Source organism: Dermacentor silvarum, chromosome 5 (genome assembly GCF_013339745.2).
Source record: "Dermacentor silvarum isolate Dsil-2018 chromosome 5, BIME_Dsil_1.4, whole genome shotgun sequence".
Classification (NCBI taxonomy): domain Eukaryota; kingdom Metazoa; phylum Arthropoda; class Arachnida; order Ixodida; family Ixodidae; genus Dermacentor; species Dermacentor silvarum.
This window is the reverse complement of record NC_051158.1, coordinates 6,418,920-6,442,970: the sequence shown is the minus strand read 5'-3', so window position 1 is coordinate 6,442,970 and position 24,051 is coordinate 6,418,920. Positions and strand designations below refer to the sequence as shown.

Sequence of the window (24,051 nt, the reverse complement as noted above, 5' to 3'; positions counted from 1 at the left end):
GACGAAAAATACTTCGCGTTGTAGAGTCGATCCAAGGCGTCGTCAATCCGTGGGAGGGGGTATACGTCCTTCTTCGTGATCTTGTTGAGGCGATGATAATCGACGCAGAAACGTAGGGTTCCATCCTTCTTCTTCACTAACACCACGGGGGACGCCCACGCACTCTTGGACGGCTGGATGATGTCGTCGCGTAGCATTTCGTCGACTTGTTGCCTTATGGCCTCGCGTTCGCGCGCCGAAACTCGGTACGGGCTCTGACGGAGTGGGCGGACATTTTCGTCGGTTATGATGCGGTGCTTGGCGACAGGGGTTTGTCGAACTTTTGACGACGACGAGAAGCAGTCATTGTATTGCAGGAGCAGAGCTTTTAGTTGTTCTTTCTTATGCCTGGGAAGGTTCTGATTGACGTCGAAAGTTGGCTCAGGTACTATAGTCGTCGTTGCAGGTGCACTGGAATCCGTGAAGGCGAAAACACTGCTGGCTTGTACTATTTCGTCGATGTAGGCGACCGTGGTGCCTTTGTTAATGTGCTTGTATTCGGAGCTGAAGTTCGTGAGCATCAGCCTTGCTTTCCCTGCACGTAGCTCAGCTATGCCTCTAGCGACGCAAATTTCACGGTCGAGCAGTAAGTGATTATCGCCCTCGATGACGCCCTCCATGTCTGCAGGCACTTCGGTACCGACGGAAATCATTACGCTGGAGCGAGGCGGAACGGTGACTTGTTCTTCAAGCACATTCAAGGCATGGTAACTTATGCTTGTATCCGGTGGTATCGCGTTGTGCGTTGAAAGCGTTATCGACTTGGACCTTAAGTCGATGACTGCACCGTGTTGATTTAGAAAGTCCATGCCTAGGATGACATCCCTGGAGCAGTGCTGCAGGATTACGAAGCTCGCCGGGTAAGTGCGGTTGTTTACCGTGACTCGTGCTGTGCAGATTCCAGTCGGCGTTATTAGGTGGCCTCCCGCTGTCCGGATATCGGGTCCTTGCCAGGATGTTTGCACCTTCTTCAACTTGGCGGCGAACGGGCCACTGAAGACGGAATAGTCGGCTCCAGTGTCGACGAGAGCGGTGACGTTATGACCATCGATTAGCACGTCTAAGTCGGTAGACCGTCGTCTGGCGTTGCGGTTAAGTCGTGGCGTCGGATCACGGCTGCGTCGGCTTGCTCCGCTGCTGCAATGTCGCGTCGGCAGGTCTTCTTTCGGCGGCGAAGTGTTGTCGTCAAGGCTCTTGCCAGGCGGCGTGCTGATATCTCGTCGTGATGATTCGCGAATATTCTTCGATGGCGGCGGAGGATCTTCGGCATTGCGTCGTACAGCAACCGCACCTCCATCGGTTGCTGCTTTTAGTTTCCCGGATAGAGGCTCACGGACCTGCCCCTGGCTGGGCCAGTGTATGGTCGGCGCTGCGGTGACAAGTAGCGTCCTGGTGACGGCGAGCGTGAGGGTCGTCGTGGTTGCCACTGGGCTCCAGCGAGGTAGTCGGCGATGTCACGTGGCCGCTCCCCAAGTTGTGGACGTGGCGCGTTGACGGCGAACCCTCGTAGGCCCATCTCGCGGTATAGCCATCGGCGGTAGACATGACCAGCTTAACCGCAGTGATAGCAGAGAGGGCGGTGGTCGGGGGCGCGCCAAATGTCCGTCTTTCTCGGGTAGCTGCGCTGGACGACAGGCGGGCGTGCTGGCGGCGGCGGTGGTGGACGTCGGAACTGCGGCGTTACGGGGCCCTGGCGCGAGCGCGGAGGGGGGCCTTGACGACGGGCGACGGCGGCGTAGGTCAGCGCTTCCGGCTGGGGTTGCGGCGATTGCGGCTGCACATCGGGAACTCCAAATGAGCGTTGAACTTCCTCTTTGACGATATCGGCGATAGATGCCACTTGAGGCTGCGACTTGGGGAAGAACTTCTGCAGTTCCTCGCGAACGACCGCTCTGATGGTATCGCGCAGGTCGTTGCTGCCAAGTGCTTGAACGTCGATGTTGTTGGCGGCCAGCGTTCGGCGGTTATATTGCCTTGTCCGCATGTCGAGCGTCTTCTCAATGGTTGTGGCCTCGGAAATAAATTCAGCAACAGTCTTTGGCGGGTTGCGTACCAATCCCGCGAAGAGCTCTTGCTTGACACCCCTCATCAAGAAGCGAACTTTTTTCTCTTCTGGCATGTCGGGGTCGGCGTGCTTGAACAGGCGAGTCATCTCCTCCGTGAAAATCGTGATGTTCTCGTTGGGCAGCTGTACCCGGGCTTCTAGGAGAACTTCGGCCCTTTCCTTGCGCACAACGTTTGTAAAGGTCTGCAGGAAGCCGTGGCGGAACAGGTCCCATGTTTTCAAGGTCGACTCCCGATTCTCGAACCACGTCCTGGCAGCATCTTCCAATGAGAAGAAGACGTGGCGCAGCTTGTCGTCGATGTTCCAGTTGTTAAATACAGCGACCCTTTCATACGTCTCCAGCCAGCTTTCCGGATCCTCAAATGTTGATCCGCGGAACGTCGGTGGTTCCCGGGGGTGCTGTAACACGATCGGTGTAGGCGGCGCTGAGGCTGTCATGGTTGATGCGGTCGTCGTGGCCGTGCACTTCCTGGTCTTCTCGGGAAGAAGTCCGTACTCCGGGGGTTAGTTTTGTAGCCTGAGGCTAGCTCGATGCTCCAGGACGACGTTGGTACTCTCTTCGAGGTTCGGGCTTTTCGGAGGCGTCCGCTGCATGGACACAAAAGCACCTCCACCAGATGTCACGTAGTAGTGACGCCGAAGTAAACAGCCGTAAAACTGTGTATGACGAAACTGGTTGTTTATTGGGCGAACCTGTGCCCACAAAAGCAAGCTACACTCAAAGCACAACGATAGCGGCGAACACAGTCGGCGATCGTCGGAAATCTGATCAGTGGCAAAACGCGTCGGCTTCTATACCTGAGTCATCGAAGGTTCCAGAATAATCCCTGGTACGCGCGTGTCTTCCAGAAAGTTCTAGACAATTCGCGTCGCTCATACAATCAGATAACATAAGCGTCGGTGAAAACAGGCAACGGAAAGAAGCATCGATAACGTTCTAGAAGCTTCCGATACTGGCGCGTCCTGCGCCGAGCGATAACGTTGAACATTTGTTAGCTGGTGGAAAGCGGCCATCGGCGAAAGATAAACATGTATACGTGTCAATATTCAGGTATATGTATGTATCATGCCTTTTTCTTTCTTTATTGCCTTTATTAAATTCACACAGAAATACAGTGTACAATCATATCAGCACATCAAGGGCTGAAAAGAGGAACAATCAAAACTCGGGCATGTACATCAGCCCTTCTAACCTAGGAAGCCAGTCTGGTTCGGGTTCATGAAGTTTATACACTTGAACCATTCTGCTAACAGATTCGCGAAAGTAACTCCTTATTGGCCGCGCGTCAATATCTGCATGACGATAGGCCATTCTTGACAACCAAATACTATGTAGGCCCAGGAGCATTATCATGTCGAATGGGATGCCTTCGTCGTTATTGACCGGTAAAAATCTAATGCCGTAGCTATCTATAGGTAAGTCTTTTTTTAAAGTTCTTTGAAGTATGTCCCAAAAGAAGTAACCTCCGGAACAATCTAGAAAAACGTGTTCAATTGTCTCTGGTTTCCTACATATAAAACAGTGAGTGCCCCAAGGTACGAACATTCCTTTTTCTTCCATATATGTCTTTACTTCTAGCGTATTAGTATGCAGTTTAAAGAAGAAGGTTTTGACACCTCCCCTTACAGGCATGTTTTTTACCCTTTTTAAGATGTCTTGACCTGGACCATCATTGTATTGGGTTCTATACAGGGGAGCGGGAAGAAATACATTACATAGGTCTTTGTATAGTTTTTTCCGCGATACGCCATAGAGGTATTCGAGGGAGAAATGATTTTGTAAGATACGACACGAAAGGTACACTTCTCTCATATACCCAGAAATGCTACCTGGCATATTTTCTGACCACACAATTAAGTTTGGCAGGTGTTTACCTAACCTCACTTGGCACACAGTTCGTAAAAAGGGGTCCGTAGCATTGCGAAAAAACATAAAACGATTCACCAGCTGTCTAAGATACAGATGTGACAGGCCAAGTCCTCCTAGGCGGACACGTCTAAAAATACTTGTTCGTTTAGTTCTTTCCCACGTGGAACCCCAGACAAAAACAGCAAAAACACGATGCAATTTCTGAATGTTAACGCGTGAGCAATGTAATACTTGCAGCACGTACCAGAGCTTGCTAATAAGGAACAAGTTGCAAATTGTGGCGCGTGCAAATATAGATAGGTTGAAGCCTTTAAAACGCTCGGAGCTTTCCCGTATTGCGGCAACTTCTCCACGCCAATAGTGTTCACTGTCTCTATAATGCTGCAAGGGTACACCTAAGTATTTAACTGGCGTAGTCACCCAAGACATGTTTGCGAAAATACTTGGGGTTGATAGCCAATAGCCATGCCAGAACCCCAAGCTCTTTCCCCAGTTTATAGCGCTGCCGCTGACTCTACAAAAATGTTTTGCAATGTTCACAACTCTAAGCACGCTTTCTTGGTTCGAACAGAATACAGCTATATCGTCAGCGTATGCAAGAAGCCGTACTTCAGTTGCATGAAGACGGAAACCTCGAATGTTGGTGCTATTGATAACGCTTAGACAAAATGGCTCAATGTACAAGCAAAACAGTAGAGAGGAGAGGGGACATCCCTGACGTACAGAACGGTGCACTTTGATGCGCTCTCCCACTGTTTTATTGACAATAATTCGTGTTGTGCAACCTCTGTACGCCATGGCAACACCGTCTCTTATAACCGAACCAACGTTTACATGCTGCAAAATACACAGGAGTACGTCGTGAGGCACTCTATCAAAAGCTTTTTCTAAATCAAGTTGTATCATTGCGATTCCTTCGCCTGTAGTATCACAACATTCGAGCACGCACCTGGCCTTGTGAATATTCGTTAGTATTGTGCGACGTTTAATTCCACACGTTTGATGTTCTCCAACCAATTCGTTTATGACCATTTGCAATCTTTTAGCCAATACCTTCATATAAATTTTGTAATCCACATTTGTAAGCGCTATTGGTCTGTATGAAGAAACCTGTCTCAGGAGCCTGGCATCTTTTGTTTTAGGAATCAAGACAGTATGTGAAGTTAGGAATGACGGCGGGAGGAGACCTACGTCATAAGCGTTATTAAATAATGAAGTCAACACAGTAGCAACGCTATGTTTGATTGATTTATAAAACGCTGCTGTCAGCCCATCGGGACCAGGTGATTTGTTAGGGTTGAGCTCGTCAATTGCCATTTTCACTTCTTCAATCGAGATAGGCATTTCCAATAGCTCTTTAGCGTCATCATCTATGCTTGGCATTGAATGCAAAAATTCATTTTTAAACGCTTCAATATTGCCCGAGCTATGAGCAAAGACGTTACTATAATAATCGTAAAAAGCTCGTTGAATGTCACCCTTTTCTACGCAGATTACTTCTTGCCATTCAATTTGCGAAATGTGGTTTATATGGGCACGTTTTTTCTCTATGCCAAAAGATCGTTTGGTGGGTGTCTCACCGGCCACCATTCGTTCAGCCCTTGATCTCAATATGGCTCCACGGTAACGGTCCTCGTCAATTGCCTCTAGCTTTTGCTTCACGGCTAGGATGTCGTCTTTAAACATTCCTGGTTGTTGGCATTCTTCAGCTATTAGAATGCCCAAACACTCATGAAGAGATTTTTCTTGTTTCCTTTTTTCGTGCTGTATTCTACTCGCAGATTCGAGTGCTTTTAATTTTACCCCTTGTTTGAACAGGTCCCACTGTTCCCTCAGAGTAGTCTCGTCGATGGTGAGTAATTTTTGAACAGCTTCATTGATGTGCGCTGCAAAATCGTCATCATGCAGTAGTTTGTCGTTAAACTTCCAATTTTCCCATTTGAATTTGCTTCTTTCTTTCAATTTACCAATATCGAATTTAACTAGACTGTGGTCAGTAAAAGAAACGTGTGTTACTCGATACTCGCGGCAGAAAGCTAACAACTCTGCTGATACATACGCACGGTCTAGCCGCGCATGGCTAATTCCTTGAAAGTGCGTGAATCGCACGCATGCATTTAATCCGAAACACTCTCCCACATCCTCCAAGAGGTGTTCTTCAATGATTTGATCAAGAATGTCTGTACTGCTGTCTCTGTAGGGTGTAGGACTGGTTTTGTCACTTGCTGACAGTACGCAGTTAAAGTCGCCAAGTGCTATTATAAATCTATCTGTTTTAAGGTGTTGTTCAAGACTTCGAAAAAATAAATCCCGTTCATTCGAATTTGATGGGGCGTAAATGCACAGAAACCGCAATTTGCAATCAAGTAGAGTAAAATCGCAAACTATTAGGCGACCAGCATCATCAGTTGTAACAGAGTCAACACTACCTCCCAAACACCGGCGTATTAGCAAGAGACTTCCTCCCGACAAACCTCTTGCATGGCTTACACAAACATTATAAGTTCTGGTAAACCTCTGCACCATGCTGTCTGTCTGATCCTGTGATTCTATTTTAGTTTCCTGCACGGCAAGTACATCCAGCTCGTGCTCTGTTATCAATCTGTAAAGTTGATTCTGCTTCCTGTTGGAGGAAAGCCCGCGTATATTTAGCGTTGCTACTCGAATGTTATTGCTGATAGCCATTATAATGTTGATGGATCAGGCCGACAGCATAGTGCTTACCTTAGCCATGCGACGTCTTGCAGAGTGGCGCCAAAGCGGCGTTGCTATAGCTTGGCTTTGTCGTCGCGCTGAAGCGACGACGAACGCCGCGTGTTCGCGACGCATTTCTTTTTGCCGGTGACGTAGTTTCCTTCCTTCGCCTGTTGACGCTGTCGTTGCTCGCGCACAGGATCGACGCTGTCTTCGAGGCGACGCTTTATAGCAGGAACGTCCACATCCATGTTCGCAGAACTGCATTTCACGGCTTGCGTCGACGCCGCGTCTCCCCCGTTGTCCTGAGACGCGCCGCTCTTGTCGAACCCCGCAGTGTCCGCCTGCGTCGCGTCTCCCGCGTCGCTCTTGTCGGATTCCGCAGCGTTCGCCTGTGTACCGTCTCCCGCGCCGCGCGAGGCCTCGTCCACCACGGTGGTCTCAACAGCAAGCGACTGTTCCTGGACGCTGCTTTCTACTTCGGAGGACGCTCCGGCGTTTTCGCCGTCAGACCCGGCCTGCGTTCCTTCAGACGCTGCAACCCGCTCTGCGTCTTCCTCGTCCATTAAAAGTTCACCGCTGTCGCAAGCGGCGCTGCGACTAGCGATGCGAGCATAGGATCTTGAGCAGTCAGCTTGTTCGTGGCCGAAGGCCTTGCATTCCGCGCAGCGTGGAACTCTGCAGTCACGGCGAATATGTCCTGTGGTGTGGCATCTCAGGCATATGGGCGCACGACCCGGAACAACAACCAGCACCGTTCCTCCTCCAACTCGCATCTGATGGGGAATGCGCTCGAGGCTTACTCCATCTCGGAGGACAAGACGCACAACCCTGCTTGTCGAATCGGCGGATTCAAAATCAGCAGTCTTCCACTTGTCGTTGGTCACTTCCTTGACTTCTCCGAATTCCATGAAGGCGCGGCGTATAGCGTCGTTTGTGACGTTGAACGCCAGCCAGTGAATCTTCACGCGCACCTCCTGTTTTTCAGGATCAATCACTAGGCACACACGATCCTTAACAGTGATATGGCCTGCACGAAGTAGCGTCTTCTTAGCGTTTTCGGTCCGGAAATTTATCAACCAGACATGTGACATCTGGTAAGCACCGATTCCGCTCACCTGCTGTATTAAGTTGGCGTCCTTTAAGGGCTTGCGAAAATCGTCGATCCTGTAAGGCCGTCCTGCAATGTCGCAGTGCAGGACGACAGTGGTTTTCAGTCCGTCACCGGTGGGCAGAGGAGGCAGAACAATACGGTAGTCCTTGGGTACGGAGAAGCACGAGTTACCACGGCCGGCGTCGGCCGCTGTCACAGCTCGGAGAGAGCCTTCCATCCTGCGTCCGCACGCGTCGGTGACCAGAAGCAGAATGTATGTATCATGCCTTGCTATATGACATGCCATATACGCGGGTTATATTGCCATGCCATTCTATTTCTAAAGTTGCTCACGCCTTGTCTTACATTCTTGACAACGTTATTCCTCGGAAATTCGAGACTGACAGCCCACAAACAAATGTCATGAAACAAAACACCGACAGCGCATGCCTTTTATGTTAAATCTTTTCAGGCTGAAATGTTAAAAGTGCGAAGCAATAACAGAAACCTGAAAATTATGTAAATGTTTTGGCGCGGCTGTGCACCACCTCCGGGATCGGCCCACACAAGAGGCCGCATTTGTACGAGAACGCTCGCCTTCGTGCATAGCGTTCGCTGCCAGCGTTTCCCGGTAAACGTTACGGTTTCATCAGCTGCAGTCATCGGGAACCGTGAGAAGCAGTCAGGGATCTTTCAATCCTATCGCGTTCCGCTCTTAAAAGCGAAGCTTAAGTGTCCTTTTAAAAAGAAATGACTGTGTCGCGCCAACAGGTCACCCCGCCCGCGCGTTCGTAAAACACCGTCTTAATATTTTCAGCCCAATGCTAAACCTTCCTATCGTTTTTAATACTTTCCTCTTCAGGCGAAATCGCCAATTCCTTTTTTCTTCCATAAACGTTTCTAATCACCGAACCAAACCAGGGGTACAGGTCAATCAGTGGCTGTATAGGCATAACGAGGAAAGGACAGAAACGCCGAACGTTCCGCTAAACAAGGCAGTCTCTTTAGTAAAGTGGTCACGTGTAGCCGTGCGCTGCAGTGTACAGTTAACTTGAGTAACATGCAGTAAGGAGAGAGATCAACTGAGTGGTAGCTCAGTTTCCATTGTTTCTTTTTTATATAGGCACTGTGGCAGCAGTGCAGCCACGACCCCCGAAAACTTCCGGTCATGAATATTTGACAGTCAAGTTAGTCGAGAAAAAAGAAGTATTAACGCGAAAGCGTTAAGGGCCCCGTGTCTAAGAATATCTGGCGTCGGCAACCGGTGCGTGATCGAGGGTGGCGGAGAAAATAATCCAACCACATCGACCGCGTAGGACCTCCACGTGGTGCAAGGTTTTGGTGAACAAAAATTGAATTTCTCACGGTGAAATCCGTCAGAAAAATGGTAAAGTACGACTTTACCATTCGGCGTCGGATTCGCCGTCGGATTATTTACCAATCGGCGTCGGATTGTAGTTTGAATGTACGAGAAAACCCAATTATGCTACGAGGAAACTCAAACACAAACCCCTTTTCCAGCATTTCTACCAGACCTGCGCGCGTCGGGGCAATAGCAAGCAATTAATAAAATAATAAAAAAGGTGCTAGGGCCTTCACATTTTAATATAAGACCACTTATATTGCCCCTATAGAAACGTCTTTCCAGCAGTGCATTTCAATTTAAAAGTGAAGCTAACTTTAAAGGGATCGGTGTAAGCTTGGTCTTTGTAAGCTGGCTTTCCCACGTTCAGTGTTGCAGTGAATGAAGGCTACGTGCTGTATGCTAACGAGTCCCGATAACGCTATCGCGTTCTACTCTTAAAGGCGAAGCTTAAGCTTCCTCCAATTTCTTTATCTTATAATAAACTATAGGCAGATGTTCTTCATGCGTTCAAATATAAGGCAAGTGGCCCATGCGTCGAGCTAATATATTTAGTCTTCTAATTGCACTTAGCAGTAACACTCACTTATTAAAAATTCTTACTCTGCAGCAAAAGTGGGGCCAGCAGGAGATGTTGCAGAGCACGTGAGTGGAAATCTTTGGGGAGCTCTGTTTGTAAACACAGAAAGTAAAGCTCTCCAAATCAAACGCAATTTGCACAGATACTCCAGCCAATTAGGTTCGCTCATTTAGTTGATGTCAAGGGGTTTCGCATGTTTAAATGAATTCTTTTCCCTGTACAGATCGGTATTTGTGTCACGAGTTTCAGGGTGAAACTTGATCGTCTAGAGCAGATTTTATGGGTGATCCTTATATCAGTAGGGAGCCTACATTCAAGCGCTGTTTGCATGTAGGCTCCCTAGATATCAGCTTCAGCCAAAGGTACCATTTTTGCTAGGAACAACGCGTTCTTATTTTCCGATTCGCCCAGCATTTACATCCGCAGAGCAAAGTCATTAAGCCGTGAGTGGACTGCAGTTGGCCCGGCTCTTTTTTAGATGTAAAGAAAGGGTGCACTGTGTTTTTTGTGGATGAAGTTTTTTTGTAATTCTTAGGTTGTCACCTGCGACTCTTGTCCCGCAAGATACACAGAATCAGCAAAGACGAATGGGCGTCCACGAATGCGGACCCCGTGACTTAATCAGCTAGTGTTCTTAATATCAGGCTGAGACGTTCACAGATGACGCTGAGCCAGGTAAGGCTTAATAATTAAGGCAAACATCCTGACTGAACATTGAAAGTATCTTGTCAACTCCTCACACCCACAGCGGTCGCACAAAGGTGTGTCACTCATGCTGATGAACAGCGAATAGTAGCTCTTCGTGAGTGTCACATCGAACATCTCTTCCGCATGGGTCCCAACTTTGACGACCACCACCTGTTTACGTGTTACTCTGCGGTACGTTATACCACACGGATTCGAGATCATTCACCTGATGAAAAAACTCGTTGGGCCATGGCCACATGCCTCACATGCCCACAAAGCGGCACGTGCATTACTGCACTTCCAGAACTCGACAAACATTAGTGAGTGACAGTGTTTCGATATGAGTCAGTGGTCAAAGTCTTTGTATTGTAAGGAAGAATACGAACGCCATAGCGGGTCACGCTCTCCAGCCATTTCTAGTGGGTCGATCCCTCCTGCGTTTTCCTCGAGAAACGCCGCTCGTGCTTAGAGCTCGGACCTTCAAACAACGGACAGCCCAAACGGCTGGTGTCTAATAAACGCTTTTACAAGTGGTGGAGGTGCTGGGTACTGGCTGTGCGGAGGGACAGTCCAGAAAGGGGCGTCGTGACTTTCCGAAGTAGGCGGCAAAGCTTAGCGTCCATAATACATACGGCAGCTCCAGTGTCCACGAGTGCAGATACGCGAACACCGTCAATAAACACTTCGATTACATTTGAAGGACTGCGTTGAGGACTTTCACGTTTCGACGGCGCCGCAGCCCTTGCCTCTTGGACTGCGACGATTAGTTTTCCTCGTCCCGAGTTACGGGACGGGGTGGCATCGGCGACACTGAGCGACGGCGTGGAGACGGTGAACGGCGGGTAGTTGGCGTCGGGCGCAGAGTCGGTGACATAGCCGAATGGGGGTCGGAATGGACGGTTGAACTGGCTTGTCACGGCTGATGCGTCGCTAGGCGGCGGAACGCGATTACAATAACGAGCGATGTGACCGGCATGGCCGCATACAAAGCATATCATCCGGTTGTCGGATGTACGCCACCGGTTCGCTGGGGTAGGTCCCATCCAGGTAAGAGGTCGCGTAGTACAGGGCGGCTGCTGGTATGACGGCATGGCGGGCTGCGGTCGGGGCCTAGCCGGGACGTTGGCATAACCGAGAGGCACACGCGGAGAGGGTGAGACCCCTCGGGCCGTCTTGCTCGATGGGCACTTCGCCTGCAGGACTACGATGTCCGGGTGCTGTACCGCAACGGACGCCAGCATTCTGAGGCCGACGCCCTCTCGCGCTCTCCCTTGCCTGACAATGCCTGCTCCTCACTATCTGAGATTATTGTTTCTTCGCTCGACCTTAACACCATCGCTTCTGAGCAACGCAAGGACCATTGGATTGCCTCCCTTATAGACTTGCTTTCTAGTTCGTCGGCACAACCAAGCACTCGCACGTTGCGTCGCCAAGCACGTCATTTTGCCATTCGCGACAACCTGCTGCACCGACGCAATTATAACCCCGACGGGCGCCAGTGGTTGTTAGTGGTACCCCGCAGTCTGCGTTCCGGAGTATGCGCTGCTTTCCATGCTGATCCACAGTGCACACACTCCGGAGTTTTCAAGACTTACCAGCGCCTTCAACAGCGGTATTACTGGCGCGGGTTGTACAGCTACGTTCACAAGTTTGTTCGCTCTTGTCCCGATGGCCAGCGCCGGAAATCTTCACCCCGCCTTTCGCCAGCCGGTCTGCAACCTTTACCTTGCCCTACCCGGCCGTTTAGACGCGTCAGCATCGATTTGTATGGGCCCCTTTCCTTGACGTCGGCTGGAAATCGCTGGGACATTGTGGCCGTCGACCACCTGACGCGCTACGCCGAAACAGCCGCCCTACCGGCAGCTACAGCGCGCGATGTTGCCTCCTTCCGGCTTCGACGATTCATCCTGCGACATGGGCCACCTCAGGAACTACTCAGTGATCGTGGGCGTGTCTTCCTGTCCGAAGTAGTTGAAGCCATTCTCAAGGAGTGCCACTTGTTCATCGCACAACTGCGGCGTACCACCCCCAAACCAATGGCCTTACAGAACGCTTCAACCGTACGCTCGGGGACATGCTTGCTATGTACGTCACCTCGGACCACACTAACTGAGACGTCGTTCTGCCATTTGTAACTTACGCGTATAACACTGCCACTCAGAGCACAACTGGCTTTTCACCTTTTTTCTTACTCTATGGTCGGCAACCGTCGCACACCATCGACACAATTCTACCGTACCGTCCGGATGCATCTGAATGTGCGCCCATTTCTGACACGGCAAGACATGCTGAAGAGTGCCGCGATCTCGCACGGGTCTTTGCATCCAATGACCAAGAGCGGCAGAAGAGCACACGCGGTGACACCACTTCTGCACCCACCTTCCTTCCTGGAGCGCTTGTGTAGCTCTCGATTCCTTCCGCTACGCCTGGTCTCTCATCCAAACTAGTGCCCAAGTATGAGGGCCCCTACCGTATTGTCGAACGCACATCTCCCGTCAACTACGTGATCGAACCAGTTGAACCTTCTGCGGACCAGCGCCGTCGTGGGCGCGACACTGTCAACGTCGAGCGTCTCAAGCCCTACTATGACCTTGTCATAGTGACCAGCTGGTAGGTCGCCCGACGGCTCCCTCTTCGCTCCCGGGGTGATAGTAAGGAAGAATACGAACGCCATAGCGGGTCATGCTCTCCAGCCATTTCTAGTGGGTCGATCCCTCCTGCGTTTTCCTTGAGAAACGCCGCTCGTGCTTAGAGCTTGGACCTTCAAACAACGGACAGCCCAAACGGCTGGTGTCTAATAAACGCTTTTACAGTATACCTTTATTTCTCTTCATCCTAGCCCCCTTTCCCCTGTTCATAGGGTAGCAAACTGGATGTGCGTCTGGTTGAGTTCCCTGCCTATCCTTCACTTTTATTTTTCTCTCTCTATCTTCTCAACGAAATGTCCCTCTACCAACTCAGTTCCCAAAATCCATCGCAGAGAGCACAATAACATGTAATGCAAAAGTTCTGTACACCTATAGCTGCATATCAACAATTAGCGGCAGGAATTTGCTGCATAGCCCCTTCAGTCACGGCGTACACATTTGTGTACGCGACTTATTTTCGCAATTTCTCTGCAGTGGTGTCAAGGAATAGATCGCGAACATTAAGCTTACAATAACTTGAAAATTCCGTTTACCTAATGCACCTCCATTTTATTTCTGAGTGCAATGTGTCACTATAGACGACCGCTTTGGTGAAGGCACTACCGTGTTTGACGGGCTGTTCGACGTGAAGCGGTTTGGTAGCAGCTGTGAAATAACTTTTTTTTCCTTTCTAGTAATGCTTGCAGCGAATAATTAAATTGTGTATGTAATTCGAGTGGTTTACTAAATTTATTTTATGAAGAAACGTAGTATAACTGACTGATCACTAAGCAGATATTCGATAACTCCATAATTATAATGAGTCATCATAATATGCACAAGGAGTCCTTCCACTACCTAGATTTGCTTTCAATGGAGCATGCATTGCCTTGGCAAAAATATTTGTAAATTTCATACATTTATCGAAAGTCTATCATAATTCGTGACTGAAGGGGATAGACTCCAGAGCCAACTTTCAGGCCACGTGCGCTCGCCATATAGTGCTGACAAATGAACTGTCACGGCTGTTTTGACAGCCATTCCCTGTTTCAAACAACTGCAAGCTGTCTAGCTTTGGACACGACGCAATCTGCAGATTCACTTATCGTGTAATGGCGCGTCGCAGAAAGTAAATGAAGCCGGTATAAGCAAACACAGTGAACACAAGTTTCGAATCTGCTTTTGTTCTTGCTGTGTCTGTTTTTTTTTTCTACGTTCGATTACTTTCTGTGGCGACATCTCACCGGAAGTTAGCCCCCATACCAACTACGCCCAACTTTCTGTACTTCTGAAAGCGTTCCATAAATGTCGAGAGCTGTTCGAACATTAGAAGAACGAAGTTGCTGACACGATGTTTCCTATAGCGATGTAAACACGTGAAGCAAAAAAAAAAAAGCATTTCCATCACGGGACAACACGACGGGACTTATTACTGAGTTAAAAATTAAAGAGTACAAGAACCAAAACTTTCATAAAAAGGGCCTCAAAGCGATCCCAGGGTGCGTGACTACGTTGCTGCGTGCATGTTCTATCCAAAGAGCCTCGATCGAAATTATTGAAAGGCTGCCGTAAATGTGCGCTACATTCTTCCTCCTTAAAACCGTGCCCTGAGCCGATCACTAAACATACGCGTCTGAAAATAGGGTCTCGTTATCGAGGTGCTCAGTCACCATGAACAGTCATGAAGCTGATGATACGAATACAAAGCACCTGTTAACTTCTTTCAGAACTAAAAATAGTTAATTAGTTATTTGTGGTCGATTTTTTGCACCATCTGCATGAGATGTCCATGGTATAATGTCACACCGTTTTTTAATGTCGTCAGCCTGCTCATCTCCCTAGCCGACTGCGCTGTATATATAGCAGAGACCTAAAACGCGCGGAGGAACACACTCATTCATGACTGGTAAGATATGAAACATTCGCTGAGCATATGTTAAAATTAAAGAGGCACGCAGGTTTCTTAAGAGCGTGGCAGAGCGTAGGTGAACAAAATTTGCCTAAGCCTATGTTGCCTTTTTTTTTATTTAATCGCACGCTTTGCTATACAGCGTATTATTTATAACTAATGCGTGCAGTCCTTTTTCGTAAAGAAGCACTGCTTTTCCAGCAATTAAAGAGCGAGTGAATGTTTGTGCGTAACGTTCCAACACAATTTGTACGAACCGAAATGTCAGCATGAAATAGAAATACTGCCATCAACGCGCGAGTATACATAAGCTGCAGAGGAAACCCGTAGGGGTTCTCTCAAAAAAAAAAAGGCGTCTTAGTTTAAAAAATATTTGTCCTGGGATTGAACGCCGTTTGTGCTGCATTGCTCCTGTGTGTGGTCCTGGGGCAAAAACGAAAATTCGTTTTCTTGCAACACTTTTTGTGTGTGTATGTGTGTGTGTGATAAACTGGTGTTGGTTTCCAGCGCAGCTTCGTGGTTTACTCTAGTGTGAGTGGCAATTTTTGCTTTTCAAAAACTTTTCACGGCCTTGCAGATTTCAGTATAGAACTGATTTCCCCTAAGAAATGGGAATAGCTGCGAAAATAATTTAGGTCCGCCCGTTTTCTTGATTTTTTTTCAAGCGTGCCTTAGCCTCCGCGAAGCTGCACAGCTTAGATGGAGCAACAGCACACAGTTGTCGTGCTGTCCGGATCTTTGTCGCCCTTTCTATTTTGGATCGCCGCTGTCAGGCCGTCGACGTCATGGTCACCGTCAACGCTGAGAAAACTTGTCGCCCTGTTCGGGGCATTTTCTCGTTGTTCCCTCTCAGCTTTTGTCGTCCGCTCGCGCAGGTGAAAGCCTGTCCGTCTGTTCTCTTTGTCTCGTCTGCACCGCTTTCTCGTCTGCTCTGACACGTGACAAAGCGGGCCATTTCAACGAAAGCTTATGAGGCCTAACCCTTGTGCAGAGTCACTCATTTCGCTAAGTGCAATGTCGGGCGGCCGGCCGTAGAAGGGATGGTCAGGGCAAAAAATATATCAAATACTATGAGAGCGTTGGTGCTTTGCCAGGCTGAAAGAAGCGGGCGCTAAGAACTGCGCGATGATGGCGCCATCTAGCAAACGTCCACCCCTAAATGAAGCTTTCGACATTATCTTGGCTTTGCTCTCTTCATTGTCGTCTTTATATACTTATTGGGGTCTTTTATCATAGGGTTAGCGCTCTGCAGTTACCGTTACCGATACCGCCTACTACTGACTGCGCAAGTGCGGTGTTTACCACTCATTCGCGGTTAGGAGGAAACGGTGTCGGGAACTGTAGCGACCGAATGATAACGGTATCCTAAAGCACTATTCTAACTCATAACTTGACAAAAGGTTCACAGGAAGGTGAAGATTTGGACTGACCAACTGTAGTTTAACAACCTCAGGCTGATGCTAACGCTTTGACAAGTCTGACAAAGACTCGAGTAAACGCTTCCTCGAGCAGGGAACTTCTTTTTTCTTCTTCTTTTTCGTCAACCATTCTAACTTTCGTGAATGTGGTGATAAGAATGGGAGACCACATCACATGTATGAGTTTCAAGTTGTCAAACCTGTAGGCTTTGAAACCCATCAAAAGTGCTGGCATCAGATTATCCTTTCCTTTCGAGCAAAATGAAGTCAGTAGATCCGGGGACTGGCCATTGTCGGAATGGAACTGGAGGAGTTAAGGCCGGTTTACGCTCGAGCCGCCCATCCCCGCAAGCCGCACCGCACACGTGCGGCCGTGCGAAAAATTGCACGTATAGAACACTTGTACGCAAATTTCGGTTTACATTGCGTACGATTTACAATGTGTGCACAGTGTAAACCGAAATTTGTGCACCAGTTGTCCGATATGTGCAATTTTTCGCATGACCGCACGCGTGCGGTGCAGCTTGCCGCGATGGGCAGCTCGAGCGTAAACAGTCCCTTAGTCAGCTGGAAGGCCGCTTACAGCCTGCCATTTCTACGTGCGATTCACATTGTCGTACTTCTTTCTTTTGTAGCGATAGCTACATTACGCCAGGTTTTCGCCTCTTCGCCGTTGCCGCACTTTGAGCCACGGCCGCACTGTGACGTCACACCACGGCCCTCGATTCTCCAGCAACTCATCTCGTCGCGGTCGCCGCGCGGCCACCGCTCCTACAGGCGCGCGTCCGCCGTCGCCTGGCAACCGCCACAGCTGGCGCGCTCGCCGCGCCCTCTATGTGACGTCACACCACGGGCCTCGATTGTCCGGCAACTCGCCTCGTCGCGGTCGCCGCGCGGCCACCGCTCCTGCCGATGGTTTTACCAGTTGGTTGACCACGACGTCTGTCCTTTCTTAGTCTAGTGGGAAACCGCTAAGTTTAATAACACATGTCTAACTACAAGCGAAGCCTAAGCGCAGCCGGGGAACTGTAGCTATCGCTACTCGACTAGGTTTAACCAGAGCTAAACCACAGCCAATTTTCTTTCCTTTCTTTTTGTATCTCCTATTCCCTTCAATTCGTGCAGGGCAGTAAACAGGACAAGCTTCGATTTCATCAGGACGGAGATTTCGGCGCGTTGTAACACTTCAGTAATGACGGCGATCAGCGCACTACGCGAACAAAGGGCAAAGAAGCGAGAGAATATGAAGTTGCTGTATAAGGAAAATGTTCCTGTGGAAAAGAATAAAATGAGAAAGTGAAATAAGTTGAAGTACATGGAGCATGTAGCTTGCAAGCAGCAAAACAGTATTGAAGTGAAGCTTTCCTGGCCTACAGTGTACAGATATTTTGGTGGGCTTGAATTTAATTCACATAGTCAAAATCAGGGGCCGAACTTACTCAAAGTTTTGTTTGTAATATTCGTAATGTTCGTAATGTTATCTAAGGAGGACAACGGCGTTGATTACATCTTACGTGAAATCTGGAAGTATTTACGATTTACTTAAGTTTTGCTAAAGTCCCACGGAAAAAAATACATTAGTGATGTACTTGAGAGCTGCCTCCAGTAAATCAATTTCATCCGCTCTGAACAGCCTAATTGGCGTAGTCACACTCTTGAAGTATCTTTATTGTGAAGTTGTGAACCGAATGTTTGATTAAATTACTTTTTGCAGATTTTGTAAGGAAATTGAAGACCAAACGAAAAATGTGCCCTCAACCATCGGCAGATTTAAACTTGCTCGTTCAATTGCAACACAGGCAATTAAAAATTGATCAGGGAATGCTGAACGAAGCGATTTCTCCGTGCCAACGTATTTCCATGAGAGCTCACGAAGCATAAATTCCTCTTAACAACTCGGAGACATTTAAAACAAGCAAGACAAACGATCTTTGTGTTGACGCTTGTACGTTTTACAAATTGTGGAGATGGGGCGAACCTATTTCCGTGTTCAAATGATCATCCCATGAGTGGTGATATTCAAAATTCCGTAAGAAGGCTTCCCCTCATATCAAACTAGCCCTAACCAATATGACCACGTTCCCTCGAGTAGTACCTTTAAAGCCAGACACGATTTTTGAAAGCTCGGATGGCGCAGAGGATGGAGGTTGGCAGCAAAGATGGCACCAGCCTGAGTGTTGACAAGCATAATTGCGATTTCAGCCCGAGGTCCGCCATCTTGGTTGGGTCAAAGGACGTGTGTGGAGAAGCGCACTTGCAGGTTTCGCATAGCCCTACAAAGCTAACTATAGGTCGCATTTCACCTTAAACCAAACCAAAGCTTGAACTATTCTCTCATGACGAAACGAGAAACTCCATATTTCGCCAGAGTTGTTCTCCGTCGGCTGCCAGCCTTGGCTAATAATATGTCCAACACCAGAACTGGCTTAACACCTGCTCTTACGAACAGGTGTAGAGTAAGAACGTTTTTGAAAATACGAAGCGAAGCCTCTTTTCATCTTACCAAAGACGTTCTATTTAGTCCCTGTGGAAAAATGTCACTCGTATATACAAGCTAATGTTATAGACGTAAGAATGAGACGGCTTAGTTGCGTAATGTGAAGTGAGAAAGTGATGGTGGTGATGATAATGGTGTTGACAGAAATCTGTTGCATCAGGTTCGTTTAGCATGACAGTATTGACAGAGATTGCTGCCACTGAGTTACAATAGCACGCGCAAGAAAAAGAGCCAGGCGAGCTTAGCAACCCAATGCCACAGAAGCCAGCAGAGGGAACAGCAGGACTTCTCATCACCACATCTTGTTTTGAAGCACTCATTACATGAAGAAAGCACACCGGTGGGTCTCCCGCCCGTATAGCCTCGGAAACAACTTTTTTTCTCTCTCTGCATTAAAACGTATCACAGTCGGAGGAAGTCTTCTATGTCAGACACCCCATTACGCGTTCTTCCTTCATTAGCAGTTATCAAACAACGAAAAAGGACTAGTGACCTAAAACTGACAGCCGTACTACAGTGAGTGCTCGCGCATTTCCTATTATATGGACAATGCGAGGGTGGCTTCCCTGATACCGAAGCCTTTGAAACACATGTGTTACGTGGCAGGAAAGCACTACATATCTGAGACTGCAAGGTGAGCTAGTTGAACAGGATTCATGGTATAGCTGGCAGAAAAAGCAACACAAAGAAACACGTACAGTATTCGTCTCGTATCCTTCCGACCTTTCCTTCATCTTTGATTCATTTTCTTCAGTTTACCTGTGGTTCTTGTGGCCGTCAATGTAGTTTTAAAGCAGCGAAAAAAATTAATTACGTCGGCGTATGACTAAGTAGAAGTCACCGGGGAATGTCTTGAAGCAAAGAGTACGATAAAATAATTGATATGTGGCTGAGGGGTGGGGGAGAGTGGGGTAAGCTAGAAGGAATGCTAAAACACTGGATGTGTTAAAGAGTAGGACAGTGCCGACAGAAACTTTTTCTTTGCAGCAGCATTTCTCAAGTTATTCAGACCCGCCGTGGTTGCTCAGTGGTTATGGTGTTGGGCTGCTGAGCACGAGGTTGCGGGATCGAATCCCGGCCACGGCGGCCGCATTTCGATGAGGGCGAAATGCAGAAAGCACCCGTGTACTTAGATTTAGGTGCACGTTGAACAGCCCCAGGTGGTCCAAATTAATCCGGAGTCCCCAATAAGGCGTGCCTCATAATCAGATGGTGGTTTTGGCGCATAAAACCCAATAATTTTTTAAAGTTATTTATATTCCGCTGACCAGATAGTTCAACGGCACAGTACAAGTAATTAGGCGCCTAATACGATTGTGTAAACAACAAGTGAGACGCATGGAAGCTCAATATCGGGAAGGGGGCAACACAGATGGTGTAGCACACTCTGGTATAAAGGTTATGAAGAGGAATAAGTTGCGTTCGAAAGGCTGGCCAACATTTCGATGGGAGGACCTATCTTCGTCAAAGGCGGCCTTGTCATGCTCGGCAGGTTAGTTTTAACAGGTTAAACTAACGTGGTGAGGATTGCAAGGCCACCTTTGACGAAGATGGGTCCTCCTTTCCAAACGTTGGCCAGCCTTTCTGAAGTATCTTATACCTGTTTATAACATTTATACCACAGTGAGACGCATGGACCTTTATAATGTAGTCATTCATTTCGCTCAATTCTATTTGTTACTTGTCATCCACAGCTCAGGACAAGTCTATTCTGAGGCCGAGCACAAAGAGGAAAAGAATTGGTACGCAATTGTTGCGTTATTTTTGCCTTGGTGAGACATTCGCAATTGTGTCGTATGCCTATAAATCCTGATTTCTCTATAGTCATGTAGATTAAATTGAAAGCTCGAAAAAAAAGTTCATTTCAACCAAACTTGCAACTTCTACATCTCCAATAACTCTTAAATGCAGCACCGTCGTTTGTGACTACCAACATTGCCATTTTCATTGATCATAGATTACGACTGACGTACAAACAAATCACGTTGGCCACTATACTCCAGCAAGTGTGTCCATAGTTCGATGTCTAGTTTGATGTTTATACGTTTGCGTAAAGAAAAACAGCTAACGTCGAAAGGTGCTTTTCAGAGACCCCCTTGAGCCAGCCGTGAACAAGTCCAGATGCATGTCAAAGCTTAAATCTTGAGCATCACCCCTTCATATAGCACAGTGGCGGCGATATTATATTTTCACCGTGAAGTATTGGCGTCGTGCCAAAAGACTGCATTTCTTCTATCTGTGCAAATTGCGTCTTCTTCCTCATTTTATCATCATCATCATCATCATCAGCCTATATTTATGTCCACTGCAGGACCAAGGCCTCGATCCTCCCTGCGATCTCCAATTACCCCTGTATTGCCTTAGCTGATTCGACTTGCGCCTGCAAATTTCACTAACTTCTTCACCCCACTTAGTTTTCTGCAGTCCTCGACTGCGCTTTCCTTCTTTTGGCACCCATTCTGTAACTCTAATGGTCCACCGGTTATCCATCCTACGCATTACATGGCCTGCCCAGCTCCATTTCTTCCACTTAATGTCAACTAGAATATCGGCTATCCCCGTTTTTCGCTGATCCACAGCGCTCTCTTCCTGTCTCTTATCGTTGGACCTAACACTTTTCGTTCCACCGCTCTTTGTGCGGTCCTTAACTTGTGCTCGAGCTTCTTTTTCTGCCCCATATGTTACTGCCCATATGTTTCTGCCCCATATGTTAGCACCAGTATAATGCAATGATTGTACACTTTTCTTTTCAACGACAGTGGTAAGCTCCCAGTCAGGATTTGACAATGCCTGTCGTATGCACTTCAACCCAATTTTATTGCTTTGTAAATTTCCTTATCATGATCAGGGTCCCCTGTGAGTAATTGACCTAGATAAACGTACTCCTTTACAGACTCTAGAGGCTGACTGGCGATCGTGAATTCTTGTTCCCTTGCCGGGCTATTGAACATTATCTTTGTTTTCTGCGTATTAATCTTTAACCCCACTCGGTTAAGGTCCGAGAAAGTGTAAAATTGGGGTTGGAGCGAGTAATAGTGGGTCATTTATATACTACACTCTAAAAAACGTTTACACCCCTCCGGGTGCACCTTGTCTCCAAAAAAATAATGCTCATCTTTCCTGCTTGCTCGAACATTGCACGGCCGGCGGGCCGGGCCGGGCCGTCCGCAGCGTTTGTCGGCAGGCTCGGGCCGGGCCAGGGCTTAAAGCCGCGAGCCAATGCTGGACTCGGGCTTGAAGCCACGGGCCCGGTCCGGACTCTGGCCCGCTCATTAAAGGGCCTCAGTCGGGCCTTCGAACACACGCGAATGTTATATATTGCATAGTTCAAGGCATTCTGTGCCAAGCTGAAGTGGCACGTGCAAAAAAAGATTACTCTGTACATTTTATCAAAGAAAATAGGAAAACAGATGAAGTTCTCATTTTCTTCCTTTCCACAAAAACGAACATTGTTTCCGCGCAAGGAAAAATAAATTATACAAAAACCGATCCTCAAACCATTTTCATGTTACCGCTTTTGCGATTGCACTATTGCCAGTCTCAATACTATCGTAATATTTTAGCGCTAAGGCCACGGGTGTCTCTACTTGTGCATTTATTTTATGCTGTATGCTCGTGACTTTGGCCTGCTTATATATATATATATACAAAGCCACAAGAACGCGTTTGAAGCCCCAAGCACGAAGATCAGACAAATCCATGTAATACCCATCATATATTCGTATGCTAAATGACATCATAGAACTATATCGAAGAAACCAAGCATGCGCCCCAGCGGAAAAATAACAGCACAGGCAATGGGCCGGATCACTGATGTTCCCATGGGAGAAACAAACATTTCGGTCTTTAGTGCTTATATACTGCAGCTGATTAGACCTCGAGAAGGTGAGGCTGACACATGCGATACAATCTGTAAGTAAATTTTTTTTATTACAGACCGGGTCTGGTCATGCACACGCGCGCCCTAGCTAAGCTTAGTAATGAGCTCCCGGGCCTGGGCCAGGCCCGAGCTCAGTAACACGGGCCCGGGCAGAAAAATCAGGCCCGTGCGGGCTCGGGCCTGATTTGCACGAGCCCGCACCCGTGCGAGCTCGGGTGCTCTAGTGCCTGCGTCTCATTTCTTGAAAATTCTGCGTTCTGTACGTTCCTTTCAAGAATGCTATGTCATGCAGATAACGGACATGTCGTTCGTGACCTGAAAGTAACGGGCGCGCAGTTCTAAAAAAATGATTATTTAAATCCAGGGGCCGTACTTGCCAAAACCATGGTCTGGTTACGCCGTAGTGGAGGGCTCCGGATTAATTTTGTCCACCTGGGGTTCTTTGACGTGCACCCAATGTGCAATACACGAGCGTTCTTGCATTCCGTCCCCCTCGATATGTGGCTGCCTAGGCCGCGATTGGACCTGCTAACTCGAGCTCAACAGTGCAACGCCTTGACCTCTGGGCTACCCTGACGTTTGCAGTGTTCATGAAAAGAAAGGCCCGCAAGACAGATTAAGATCATTGTTTGTGGGACAAGATCAACACCGAAGGGTGCTGACGTTCCTTAGAGACACTAGCGCATTGTGTTGTCGTACCTGTGTTCTTCTTTAGTTGCGCGGAGGCTAAAACGTCATTTCTCCTTCTTGAAACACGCCTACTTGTGTTCCTCGAAGCGCTAGAGCGCTTTCCGTGATTCTCGATGCTCTTCGAAGATGCTCGGCAGATGCAAGTCTTGTGCATGGCTGCCTCCCGCAAGCAACGCTTACATCTATGTCAGTGCAATTCGTTCGGAGGAACACCATATAAACACACGACAAGCTTCGCTTACCCCCATTTCCTCGACAGGGGAGAGGCTACCGATTTTTTTAGATAACGCACAGCCATATGCGTACCGCTTCGATGAAAAGATTGAAGGCCACATCTAGTTTCTTCAAAAGCGCTGTTTGACAGTGTGCTTCATTTTCTGAGACATTGCCAGCGTTACAATGGCATAAAATTGGAGAATTCTTCTTACACTGCAGAAGTCTGTGGGCCTGATTCTAGTGCCAGGTGAGGCCCACCAATGCACGGCCCATCATAAGCTGCATAGTGCATCTGTCGCCTTATTTTATAGTGCATATTCTTCAACTTCTCCAAACAGTCACTCTTTCTTTGGTTGTGTGCGCTTTTCGAAAGTGAACAGTAAAAGTGTGCCATTTGCGTGGCCTTTAAACTTCCGATGTGTA

At 48.0% G+C, this 24,051-nt stretch overlaps 2 protein-coding genes across 2 annotated transcripts in view; one reads left to right on the top strand and one right to left on the bottom strand.

Annotated features, from left to right (window-relative positions):
* LOC119452849 (uncharacterized) overlaps positions 1-24,051 on the top strand; it is a 92,956-nt gene that overhangs the window by 34,808 nt on the left and 34,097 nt on the right. The window lies entirely within an intron of this gene.
* Positions 6,725-8,030, bottom strand: LOC125945507 (uncharacterized). The gene has a single exon (XM_049667322.1). The coding sequence runs from the start codon at positions 7,997-7,999 to the stop codon at positions 6,743-6,745; it is 1,257 nt and encodes a 418-aa protein (XP_049523279.1). The 5' UTR covers positions 8,000-8,030; the 3' UTR covers positions 6,725-6,742.